This window comes from Ischnura elegans, chromosome 13, assembly GCF_921293095.1.
Source record: "Ischnura elegans chromosome 13, ioIscEleg1.1, whole genome shotgun sequence".
NCBI lineage: Eukaryota > Metazoa > Arthropoda > Insecta > Odonata > Coenagrionidae > Ischnura > Ischnura elegans.
In genome coordinates, this window is record NC_060258.1 from 3,713,946 (window position 1) to 3,728,300 (window position 14,355).

Consider the following 14,355-nt stretch of genomic DNA (forward strand, 5'->3'; position numbering starts at 1 on the left):
AAATGTGCTTAACAAAGCAAACATGAACTTACCAAGTCCTCAGTTGCCAATGGGTCCAAAGCTTTACTTGAAATTCCATCTGGATCCGGTGTGTTCATCTCAGGATAATTACATTCACTGAGAGGGTCTTCGTTCTCTTCCTTCACAGTTTCCTAGAAGATAATGCTGGGTGCCAATCAATGGGGTCAAAATAAAAATGTAAATAACTATAAATGATAACAATAAAACCTCCTCTTTCCCCTGAGACCATTCAAGCTGGCTGAAATCATGTTTGCACAAGATTTTAGTGGCAACCAAAAATGAAATGGCTGACATGACCAGATTACTTTGCACACCTTAGTGCGGAATGCTTCTCAATATGCTATCCACAGTATAAGTGGGAAAATTCTTCCCCTTCCAACTCAGACATTATTCTATCCTGTAGAACCTTGATTTATATTGCCATTTATAACGCATTATATGTGGTATTGATATGGTCCTGGGCACAACACGGGGGCAGAAGGATTAGTGTTTTCTCATTATTAGCAAAGGAGAGAAGTAAAACCCTCATTATCTGTGAATCCATTTTGAGATAGACCGATTTTCAAGCAGTCTATGATGATATTGTCTCCTTAAGTCAGTTATTACACAACTTCTAAACAATAACTCTAGTAATTTTTTCGTCATACGAACAAATCAGGACATTCCATGGAAGAAAAAATTATTTCATCAAATATTTAATTCCACCACAGGTATCCCTCACCAAAAACTACAGATATGTTACAAAAAACGTCATGTAAAGGAAATTTAGTGACAGGAAAGAAGCATATCACACTCCAGCAGTACAATTTCCACATTCTGAATCATTGACTGATTTGTTTGGGGCTGTTTTACATCTATGTAGTTGACATGACAAAGAGACAGAAAAATGCAAGTGATTCAAGATTGCAAACATCCAAAATCTTTGATAGCCATTTTACACGGGTCACGGAATTGCTCAGATTAGAACAGTATTTATTTCTAAAATGGCATGGAATTGCACAAATGCTTGAACGAAATTAGAATAGGGGCTATTTTGGCATCTCACACCCACCGATTGTTGTATGTGTTCTAGCATTTCACTGCTATACACGATGCATTTTATGACTGCACCTTCGCACACACATCAGATTCTTCAACAGAACAGTAAAGCGAGCCTTACACCTTCAATCCTGAAACATGAAAGTAGTCTCCTGTGGCCATAACGTAAGGATCAAGAGGCAGGACAAAACAAATACTGTGTTGGTCTCATAGTAGTGAAACTCAAACGGATACCCATTACAAGCTCTCAGCTCAGACAAATCCTTTGCAATGGATGAAGGTGCTTTCCTAGTGTTTCTTCGGCACTAGCACAGCGCAAAGGAAACTGAGAGAATGGAAGGGACCTTGAATAATTTCCTTTGGTTGAGAGAGAGAGACATTCATTCTACATAAAGGTAACACGTTTCCTTCATGTTTACATTATTTGTATTGTTATCTTTTGTAGTTTCAATTACTAAATGAATAAGTTGGATTTGGTTCTTTATTGTACCTCCCTTGCTCATAAAAATGTTATATGAGGGTCTGGCTAATTCCTATGTTGAGATAAAGCAGGAAGATTGATTGAAGAAAAAGAGAGCAATCTTGAGATTCATCTATGCTGTAGCAAAGACAAGAGGCTAGAAAGGAGAAATGAGACAGTACACCATGGGACTCCTCCATGGGATGTGTGACATTTCTCTCACAAGAATGGTGGTGAAATTACGCTAATATTGACCTACCTACCTAAGTAGATGAGGGTGGTCAGACTTTTTGCCTCATGTTGTGCAACAGACGGTCACACATATAGTGAACAGACGTTTGAATTAATCTGGATATGCGATCATTCCATATAAAATCAACCAATATTTTGACCAAATGACACTCACCGACTCGGATTTTCATGAAACTTGCCATGGTCATACATCCTGGTAAAACTAAAGATTATGTACAATTATCCTCCAATTGTCAATTGTTAATGATGTATGAGCAATTGAACTTTGGGCGTGACCCCTAAAGTGCAGCAACGTAAAACACATGGTGATTTTTATTTTCATCCATAACTCCATTCCTGTGAGATGAAAAGCCATGATTTTTTTCTAAAGCTAAGTGTTCCATATTGATCCCCCGACTATCTTAAATATTCACTACATGAAGTAATTCAGCTGCAAAACAATAAAGTTTACAAAAAAATCTCGCTTGTACCATTGTTTGTTGTCAGTATCCACAGGAAAGGGCCATGCAAATACAGACTCATGGTTCATTTAAGTAATCATTAATGTATGAATAAAGATCCTGATGAAAAAATCATGAGTTCGACGTTACTTTTGGTAAAAAAAATACTCATCGTTGGTCACGGGAAAAAATGGCTCTTTTTCAAGGCACATAGAAATAACACAATTTAGAGGAGATATGAGCTAATACTAATGTTTAAACAATATTGCAATAAAATAATAATAAAATGGAATGACCCAATGTCAATTTGGATGTGTCCTAAATGTTAAAAATTCTACCACGAGAATACTTTTATAACTAAACATTTATATTATTGTATCTTCCTATATATTTTGGTCATAAATGAACAATTCTTTATAGATATTTTTAATTAAATGGTTTCATTAAATGTGTGTTTACTCTTTTCAATGGTCTACCATCTCTGATGTTATACATAAGAATATCGTTAATGAGTTTTCCTGTAAATAAATGAAATGAAATAATGTATTGATGACGCCTTCATAAAGGGTGACCAGACATCCGGGTTGGTCTAGCCATTTCATCCTTTGTAGATTACGTTCAGTGCCTGGGCAGATCTTTTAAGAATGGGGACTTGTCCTCCTTTTCAAAAATTATGTTACATTAACCCATTATTCCCCAGACTGCATATAAGGCTTTTACCTTTGGTTATTTCGTATTTTACGGTTTATTTTGACCTAATTAAGATTAATTTTCAGAATAAATAATTATATTTATCATATCATATGATTTGCGTAATGTTGCGTTTACGCAACGCTGGGAAAACCCCGGTAAATAAAAACAAAAAATAACTTTTTAAACTTAGGTTGCGTATTTTATTTTTCATCGTCTTTTCTGATGTAATGTTCAATAATATTCAGCGTGGAATTAAACGTAGCACTTTTCACTACATAACTTATCTTTGATTTGCACACTCGACATCTTTGCCGGGAGTTATAAGTATGCTTGCGGATGAAATGCCAAATTCTCCCTTCACGGGCATCTCTTGGTATGTCATTTTTCCTAAGGTGTCCCGCCAGCGAGCACTGATTTTTATGCCAAGTCAGCATATTCATCAGCATTGTATTGGAAACGATTACTTGCCTCAATAAAATCTTACGATCTGAGACCGAAATTCTAACAAAGGAATTGCTTTGCCCGTGACTATGGCGTAAAATCACCACGGAATCAACTTAGGACTATCAACCCCTCTTCGGAATAGAGGATTTTTGCCCTAAATCTGGATATGGTAGCATGCAACATAATTATCGAGTAAATCTACCCCTCCCATTCCCTGATTGTAATCGTTGATGATATTTTGGTTTTCCTCGGGAATCTTCGTGAACACCTTTCAGGAAATAACACTTTCAAGTTCCGCCTCTCCATATGGCAAATATTGATAAAAATAGCCTGTAGAAGAGACCAGACAGTACAAGGTATAACCTACTCTGAATTGTTCCCAACGAATAACATTTTAGCTGTGTGCCACCTGAAATATGGAACCATTTGTTAGGAAAATTCCTAACTGAATGGAATTTTCGTTTAGTCTGTTGAGAATAGATCCGGCTTTCAAAAATTTATCACTTTGTGTAGTTGAGAATTATCGGAGAGCTGTCGATATTTATTTAGGTAATTCATCAAACTGAATCCGCGTCATACATTGCCTCACAATTGCGACAGACATCTCCTCTTAGCTTGTCCAGTACAACTTAGTGCGCAGTAATATATGATACCCCGACAACATTAGTATTCCAATTAATTTTTTTTAATCTGCCTTACTCTGAGTAAATGCATGGTTATTTATCTCCTCATCGTAGTTATTCGAGTAGCTCAAAATTATTTCAAGTAATTTTCGACTGAGAAATAAGTGACAGATTGGTGAGTGGCCTCCATACTGAGTAATAAGTGTTTCTATTACTTTTTTCACGCAGAAATTCGGGACTACTACGGAGGTAGATTCTATTTTTTTCACATTTAGATGAACCTGTTTGTTCTCTGCATCTTTTGCCTGGGCGTGCGCGTTAACTGGACGATTTTTCTTTAGATACTACTTGAGTAAACTGTGATTTGCCTTGAATTGCCTACTGCAATAATCCATATTTGAAATACTGAGATGTAATCCCCATTGTAGTTCCAAAGTTTAGAAAATATTATACATCACCCCTCCTGTTAATTTATATTCTTCAGGTACCTTCTTGACGGTTCTTCTAAAGTATACGTCTGAGGCGTAGAAATAACGAATAAAATTTTCTTCACATTTAAATCTGAATGAAACCCCTGGATGAATCATTTTTCAAAACGCCGAGCAAAAACTACTGCGGTATTATTGGTATGATTACTGGATGAGAGATAAAGATGCATTTCAGAGGACTATCTAACTGATACGAATCCAACTGAAGCTAGATTATTAGCCTTACATCACCTAAGCGATAGAAGAAAAAATAGGTCACTCAGGATTGCACGGAGAAAATTACAATGAGTGAATAGAGGAACACTCCACCTTCCATCACAATCCTGCTTCAACTAATACGTTTGTCACCCTCTCATTCTATCATCTCTGAAACTGAATGCATCTGAAGCTGAATTTAACGTCTAGTAAGTAATCCTTCCACTCAACGACATGGCAGTGACATTGCCCTGTATCGGTTCCACGTGTGCGCGCAAGTTTGACCCCACGAAGTACCAGTGTTCAATGTAAAATTCGTTCTGATGGCCATTTTGGAATTCAAGATGCCATTCACCTTTTGGTTTGCAAACTCACAACCTTTGAGTGCCAAAAATGCAGCTAAACTGCCTCCAAAAGACTAAGTTGTCGATTAAAAGCCATGCTGACGAGTTTCGTTATGCTTTGAGAAAAGCCCTCTGGTCTACCAGAGAATTCCCATCGTTGCGTAAACGCAACATTATTTACAACAACCATGTTTATGCCAGTAACGACGGAAGTTTGTGACAAATATAAACATGATGAATAAAGAAACTTCGAACTAAGAGAAAACATTACCTATAGTAAGATTACTCAATAAATCTTTGTAAAAAATGATTTACAATATGTAGTACTTCAACTCTTCGAAATAGGCAAATTTCGAAGTAAAATAAAAAATATTATTTTAAAGAAAAATTTTCCAAAAATAACTGAATAAGAACAAAAGGTATTTCAGGAATTCAGAAAACCAGAGAAAAAATATCCTGACGCAAAGGTTTTTTCTAATAATTACGATTCTATAATGTTGCGTTTACGCAACACTGGGGATTAATGGGTTAAGTATATTAATCTGCTACTACAAACTTAGAACTTTTCAAAATTTCTAAATATTTCTTCAGCCTACCATGGAAAAATACAACTGCAGAAAGGGTATTTTCCCAGATATAACCCATGTGGACCACCTAGAGAAACAAAATAAACATTTCCTCAGTAAAAATTTAAAAACAGAACACTTAAAAATACAAAAATTGCTTGAAAAAGTAATATACACAAACAAAACACAAAATCACAATGCTGATAATTTCTTTATTCTATATTGTGAATCTGCAACTATGTGTCAAGTGTCCTGCTTTACCTCCATTCATCCTTTCTTTTTAACCCTTTCGCACCTTGATGTCGGGAGGAGGCAGCAGATATTTTTACTCATAGAACACCTGCCAGCGGGTACAGTGCAGATGTTTGTCCAATATCCACGTGCATTTTTGAGAAGTAAGAAATTGTACTTTGCATTGAAAATATTGATTGCGTGTATTGAAAATCTGTTAACAGCTACCATGCTAGGTGTAAAAAATGTAAAAATTGCTTGAGAAAATTAGGTCCACGAAATATATATCATCATAGATCTAATCAATTTTTACTTATATAAATTATGAAATTGACGCTATATTTCTTCTTATCTTATTTTAAAAGCATTCAGTGCAGAGCACATCAATTGACAGGCTCTGCCAGTCAGGCCAGGAGTCCACTCTCCGCCTCGATACGTCATTAATATCCAATCCAAGTCCTTCCACCATGTGTATGACCTTCAACAAGAATCCCTCTTATAAACCGTGTGCACCATTTGTAAAAAGCAGTGTTTGAACGGAAGGTATGTTATGGAAAACTCCCTCTGATTTTCTTTCTTATTTAATTGACCAATTCTAATGACTTTCATGAAAATCACATCCACATCGAATGAGCAACATGTTAATAGCTAACGAGATGATACAAATAAATAAAATACTAAAGAAAATTAGATCCACAGAAAAATATATAAATTCACAGAGCAAATTAATTTTATTGATCCAACTTATAAAATTGACGTTATTTTCCAAGCAGCCTACTTTTCCTCTCATCCCTTTCTAAAAGGGTGCTGTCCTCCTTTTTTCACCTCGTGGCATCTGGTCTTCCTAGTCACACAAGCAAGGGTGACTACCCGTAGAAATGCATTCAATTACACTGGGCTAAAGCAATTTTGTCTAGCAACATAGTAAATATCAATAAATTAAGGTCGTGTAACAAGTGTTTCACTTTGGATGAGAATAAAACTTACCAACATATTATCTCTGAATTGACGGGAGTCTGGCAGGGGAATGTATATTTCAGTCCTTTGGACTGAATGAGTGAGATGTGAGGTGCCTTGTATCTCATTTTGAATGAAGTCTTTTGTGTCAGCAGGAGTCCCCAGTTTGTCATCAGTTGCCTCATCCCCTTGGATACTCTGTGGAGAAAGTAACTGTGATAAACTCACCTCCTTCAATGTCAAAAAATGAAGCACACTCATAATATTGATGAAATAGGATTATCAATGTGATATCCAAGCATTTGGGTAAAGATTGACATGTTTCTCTTAGTCCAAAACTCAAAAGCTAAACAGCTACTGAAACCAAATTAGGCAGGAAGATACTTGGTATACTCGGTTCACATAGTGGCTGTATTACAACATCCTTGGGGCAAGGGAAGAGGAAAAAAAATGTTTTCAACGATAGTGTTCTAAAACGTGAATCTATCATGTTGTATATGTTTTTGATTAATTTTAAATGTAATTGAACACCTGTTTCTATGTACTCAAATACCAACCCTAGGAAAGAAGAAATACATCTGATATGCTGTCCACTTTCTGAGGCCGAAAAGTATGAAATCATCATCTGTCTGATCCTGAATGGGAGTGTTATAGGAAAGTGCTTGAGATGAGGAGAAAATGTTCAAAGTCACAAAACATCAAAGATGGGACAGCAGCTAGAGATACTTGGGACGAATTTCAATGGGTAAGAGAGCAATGCCTGAACAGCCAATGCACTGAATAGTGTAGGGCACATCAAAGAACATAAACAGGAATCTAAGAAATTCTGACAGCTCCACATGAATAGTCTGGTGGATGAAACGTTTAATAATTTAGGAGATTTTTAATTTTCAAATCACATCCCTTATAAAAGTATGTACAGTTAACCCTAGAACGACGGACTGGGTCCATTGGACCCAGTTGGTAGTTTTGAAAGTTTATAATTATGTCAAAAATGCACGAAACTGATTTTGACGCCGTGACTTTTCCTAAATGCATGTCCTCTATAAAATAGCAAGTAATAACGAGAATAGGCTCATTACATTTTACGGTATACTACAAAGTTACATAGTGGACGGACTGGGTCCATTGGACCCAGTTGACTATTTTCAATGCTATGGGTAATTCATTTCAACTTTTCAGCAATTTTCTTATTTACTTTGTATTTCTGGGAGATTCAATGCTTGCGGAGTTATAAACAAAGCCGTAGGCAATACTTATTACCAATTAGTGGGCGATTTTTATGGATGGGCTGGAAGCCTTTCATATTCTCTTACAACGTCACATTTAGAGTGATACGGTCAGAAACATGTATCCACACCGTTTCGTAATGGGTAGTTTTTGCCACTTTCTCTGGTTTGACGCACACACAGTGTGAATTATCTACATTCAGTCCAATAATCTATTAGTTTTGTATGTGAGACCGTTCATCTAACGTCTGCAGTGCTTTCGTGGTGGTCAGTCAGAAGTTACGTTCGCAAACTGGAGTATTCTTGCTGCCTGCCGACATTTGTTTTTATTCCAACTATCTAACTGAAGACATTGAAGAATTTGAATTCCATCATTACATTTTGATACCGTACATGGTAAGTACAAACCTTTATGGATTATATAAAAGATTATAGTCTTTCATTCTAATGTACTACTTCAGCATTTACTTCATTTACCAAATCGTTATTCCTCCGATGGATTAGTTAGATGAAGTGGTGTATTGATTTCCATCTACTATGATATACAGCAATTTTATTATTCCTAACTTTACAGGATGCTTAGTGGTACCAAATTTTTTGTTGTGAGGTATTGATGTGACTGAATTCATAGAGTGACTATTGATATACTGTGTAGTTGAGGAGCTAAGAAAAGGCGTCGCCCATTGGATATTACAGTCAAAATAACTATCAAGATATTTTTTAGGTAATAATAAAAAAGCATTGTTTGTAGTTCTTGTAAACATTGGTTGTTCTACTATGACTATTGAGCTCTTTGAATTGCTTGATGATATCAGAAACATAATATGAGACAGTGCTTTGCTAATTTTTACCTCAATTCACAACAAAGGATTAGCACGAACAATGTTATCTTCCATTTATATCTAAGTAAAGTTTGGAATGAAAAATTGATAAATTTCATAGTCACTTTATTCACAGGCTTGCTAATAGTGACACATTTAGAGTGGATTCATCTAAAGATTGCAGAAGGACGTGTTCAGCATCTAAACATATAGCGCTGACAGGAGGAGGGTAGTCGTGACTCCAGTGGTGATGGAGCCTAAAGTGTTGAATAAGGATGGAGTATAACTAAACCTTGGGCGATTTTTTTCTTCATCTTGCTGAGAAAATGATAGAAATACGAAAATGGGGAATTCTTATCGAGAGAAAATTTTCATTTCACGAAATCTGAAAGAGTGGTAAACAAAACCTCATGCCACTAAAAAGGGTAGAACGCAAAGGCGTAATATTTTGCGTCATATCCTGTACGCCGTGCGGAATTTTTATTCTGTCTTCTGCTCTTTTGCTAATTTTGCGTCCTAAGATTTTTGATTTTGTTAGAAAATGGACCATTGCTTCAAGCTTTGTAGAATGAAGAAAATGACTGGAATAAATAAGGTTCTGGGAATACTAGTATTTATTATTTTTACAAGTCAAATACGAAAATGTTTCACAGCTTTGGAGTAAACTAGACGGGCGACCAATATTCAACAGTATTATGGAGACAAAATAATACTGCATGTTATTCGCTTTGATAATGCCACAGAAATGAGGAAAAGCAGAGGCGAAGATAAGTTGCAAACTATTAGAGAGATATTTGATGGGCGGAATGAATATTTGAAATATGCATTCGTGCCAGGACCCTGCATGACAGTTGACATCAGTTATTGATGTTCCGTCGGCACTCTACCATTAGAGAGTTTGTTTCATCAAAACCAGGAAAGTATGGTATTACAACTTTGAATAAAATTGAAATTTTGGCTGCAAGTGGTAGTAGTGATTCATACAAATGGAATACCCAAATATACACAGGTAGAGATTATAATATGTAGATGCCAAGAGGTCAATCAAGGAAAAAGATTTGTTACAGATATGGTTGAGGGACTAATCAGCCAGAAACATAATATGTGAAAGTAGACCGCTGACTACTTTCCAGAGGGGGTCATTCCATGTCAGTTCACCCAGGCATGGCACCCACCGACTCGGATTTTAATGAAATTTTTATCACTAGCTACTATCACCTATCTAATGACCCATGTAAAATATTTCCTCTCTCACTCTCATAGTTTGCAAGATATGAGGAGTCAAAGTTTGAGATGTTTGCTCAGAAGTGGCATTAGTGGGAGTCAAATTCCAGAGTGCAGGGCACATCGTAAAAATTCATAACTCAGAAACCACATAATATATTTGAATGAAATTTTGACCCCTTGTCTATCCAAGTGCATAGCTTCCATAGTAATGACTTTTATTCCCCTTGCATTGTTATGTTAGCCAAAATGATGTCAACAGTTGTTAATTAACCGATTTTTTTAGCTCAAAAACATTACTTCATATTTTCAGAACTATCACCTAAAGGCAGAGCAGTTAACTCATCCATTTTTTTTTTAATTGAAGGTTAATATGTGCTCCAATATACTGTGAAATAAAAATGGTGGTGTTTTGACTGCCACTATGAGTATTTCAGGTTTTACTTTTTTTTTCTGCCCCCGTGAGAGGGATTTTGGACACTTACTGTAAGACAATAAATATAAGTGTATCCATAACTTCATGAGGATATATTTGAAATATTGGTCAGTAAATCTAAGACCAAACATGTAGTCTAGTGAATGTGGCTCTTGTTCATACATTTTTTTAATAACAATACTTGGCTTGCGGCAGCTGAGGGGAAAAGAGTCCAAATGGCTCACAAATGTGAAATGATGCTTTTTCCTGGAATTTACCCATTTTTTCAAGTGTTTAGCATAGGGACAAATTGGTATCAACATACATTAGACTCTTACTGTGCATTAAGAGGATAAATGGAAATACTAATTTAAATAAAAATATGTAAATAATACACTTCAATGTGTTTAAGGCATCTCCCGAACATCTCTGGAGGCTCTCTCGGGCAACTAAACGCTTTACAATACCACCAATTCCATCACATGGGGATTTTCCATATGGGTGCATAAATTTCACTTTCACATTATGTTCTTCCTCGTGTTTAGAAATCACTAATCCAAAAAACCAGTGGTCATCATAAGCACGTGCAATGTTCAAGTTTGTTAAGATCTGTGAAAAAGTGATTAAATGAGTCCCTCTGAACTGGAGTTGTACAAAGTTAGCCTCACTTTCACAGAAGAAGTACGGTCTTCCAAACCCTTGGTGATGGAAGAGCTGGCAGAGCAATTGTATTACTTATAGATATGCAGCAGGTTGTCACCAATATCCACATTCCTTGATGGCAACTGGAGTATTAAATTTCTATTTCACTGGGAGAGATAATGCTGACATCATGTGCCACATTGTTTTCTCCCCTGCCTCACATATGAATGACATATGATTAGATGACAAACTTGAGAAGGTAATACAATCCCACCTATTCAGCCTCACTTTTCAGTGTTATTCCATCTCCCTAAGGAATAAGAGAATTAAGTGCAACCTCTACATTTGGAAGAATATAATGTTACAATGTATCACAGTGAGGGCATGATAAATCAAAATAGATTCTAGGGTAACACTTTTAGTCTTCTGCCAAATCTTCTTGTGTGAAGATGCTCCATGGGTGTCCAAGTTTATTCTGTGTGTACGATCCGTGTATTTTTACCTGTACTTTAATTGTGTGTGCAATGAGTTAGGCGAAGCTGCTCATTGTGAACTTCAACATTAAAAAAGGTTGGTGTCTCCACTATGCTTCAAAATGAGCAACTTTTTTAACTGTGCAGCATCGAAAAGTAACTGCATCTGATTGCCTAAAAAAACCTACACACCAGTGGTGCAACTGAACAAAATTGAGATCATGAGTATACTTGAAAAACAGCTGTTATCTCTCAGAAGTGGTGTACCTGGGGAAGTCCTATCCAATGTCTGCGAACATCACAGAATATACTATTTGAAAAAGTATGAAACCTACCAAATATATTGTCTTGATCCTTTTAAGAGCCACAAGAAGAAAATATCAAAATCACTAAGAAATGTAAGTCTTGAATTTACAGAAAAAGCCTGTAAAATCCCAACTCTTCGGAAATTAGTGCCAGGAATGAAAATATGCCAGCCATGTAGGGAGGAAGAACAGAAACACTCCAGGTTTGGAAATGAGCTTTCTGATGTTGAAGAAGTAGATAGTGACAGCAATGATAGTATTTTGAATTTTGAAACAACAGTATCCCAAGAAAAATCAAATGAGCTACTTAACAGAATGCAGCAAGATAGAGAGGAGTCACCTTTAAAATTTCATGGCATATCATCTCACAGAAGGTCAACCTACGCTAAAAGGAAAGTAGAGTCAGCATGCAGTAATTTTAAAAGGAAAGTTAAAAGAGTTCTTGATAAAGAATTATCTCCAGAAAAGGATGACCCAAAACTGCCAAAAGAACTACTTCAGAAAGTTCATGATATGGATGTGCTCATAGACTTAATCAAACAAAAAGTTGACTCATCAAGCACTCATCAAGGAAAGGTACATCTGTTATCATTGGTACCAACTTCATGGAGCAGGAAAAAAGTAATGGAAGAGTTTCATGTGAGTGAGTACACTGCCCGCCAAGCAAGAGAACTTTTCAGAGACAATGGAAAATTGGCTGCACCTGAATTGAGAAAAGGGAAGGCAAATATAAAACATTACAATTAGTTAGGACTTTCTATAAAATTGATGAGTACTCCAGAATGATGCCTGGAAAGAAAGATTCCATTAGTATATCCAAAAATGTACATGTTTAGAAAAGATTATTACTTGCTAACTTGAAGGAATTGTATTCCACTTTTAAATTTGACTTTCCCAGAATTAAAATTGGCTTTTCTAAATTCTGCAACATAGGTCCAAAATGGTTTGTGGTAGCAGGATCTCCTGGAACGCATTCAGTGTGTGTTTGCACAATTCATTAAAATGTCAACTTACTGCTTAATGCCAGTAATATAGAGGAAACAAGCCAGGACCTAATTGGTTATTTAGTGTGCTCTAGAAAAAATAGGGACTGTATACTGCGACATTGCTCTCAGTGTCCTTCACGTGAAAAGTTGAAAAGCTTACTGCTGAAAAAGTTTGAAGAATGTGACCCCGCAGATGAAGTTTCATTCAGTCAGTGGGATTCCCGTGACAGATCTCAACTGGTGAACTTCACTGTGACATTTGATGAGTACCGATTAACTTTAATGGAAAGAGTGGAAAAACTGGTGCCCCATTCATTTATTACGAAGGTACAGGCAAACTACCTTAAGCAAATGAAAGAAAATCTTGGACCCCATGAAGCAGTTGTTCTCCTTGACTTCAATGAGAACTACTCATATGTTATCAAAGATGAGGCACGAGGGTATCACTGGACAAGTGATAGTTGCACGGTACACCCTGTTGTGATTTATACTCGAGATCACCTGACTAAACAGCTTATTATTTCCAGTTTATGCATCTTGTCAGATGATTTGGAGCATGATGTAGCTTTTGTTTATGAAACCAAAAGAATAATATTTTGCTTTGTGAAGAAAAATTTTACTTCAGTCAAAAAATTGAGTTACTTTAGTGATGGTTGTGCAGAACGGTACAAGAACTGCACACATTTCTCAATCTTTGCAAGCATTACCAGGATTTCTCTTTAATTGCATCATGGACATTCTTTGCTACAAGCCATGTAAAATCCCCATGTGATGGAATTGGTGGTATTGCAAAGCGTTTAGTTGCCCGAGAGAGCCTCCAGAGATATTCGGGAGATGCCTTAAACACATTGGTGTGTATTATTTACATAATTTTATTTAAATAAGTATTTCCATTTATCCTCTTAATGCACAGTAATAGTCTAATGTATGTTGATACCAATTTGTCCCTACGCTAAACACTTGAGAAAAATGGGTAAATTCCAGGAAAAAGCATCATTTCACATTTGTGAGCCATTTGGACTCTTTTCCCCTCAGCTGCTGCAAGCCAAGTATTGTTATTAAAAAAAATGTATGAACAAGAGCCACATTCACTAGACTACATGTTTGGTCTTAGATTTACTGACCAATATTTCAAATATATCCTCATGAAGGTATGGATACACTTATATTTATTGTCTTACAGTAAGTGTCCAAAATCCCTCTTACGGGGGCAGAAAAAAAAGTAAAACCTGAAATACTCATAGTGGCAGTCAAAACACCACCATTTTTATTTCACAGTATATTGGAGCACATATTACCTTCAATTAAAAAAAAATTGGATGAGTTAACTGCTCTGCCTTTTGGTGATAGTTCTGAAAATATGAAGTAATGTTTTTGAGCTAAAGAAAACGGTTAATTAACAACTGTTGACATCATTTTGGCTAACATAACAATGCAAGGAGAATAAAAGACATTACCATGGAAGCCATGTACTTGGATAGACAAGGGGTCAAAATTTCATTCAAATA

At 36.1% G+C, this 14,355-nt stretch overlaps 1 protein-coding gene across 1 annotated transcript in view; it reads right to left on the bottom strand.

Annotated features, from left to right (window-relative positions):
- The window catches only part of LOC124170391 (zinc finger protein 37-like), a 35,375-nt gene that overhangs the window by 18,165 nt on the left and 2,855 nt on the right, over positions 1-14,355 (bottom strand). Inside the window, exons 2-3 of the mRNA XM_046549111.1 lie at positions 6,783-6,950; positions 33-152 (exon numbers count right to left, since the gene is read on the bottom strand). Of these exons, the coding sequence (XP_046405067.1) occupies positions 33-152; positions 6,783-6,950 (288 nt within the window). The remainder of the gene's footprint in view (positions 1-32; positions 153-6,782; positions 6,951-14,355) is intronic.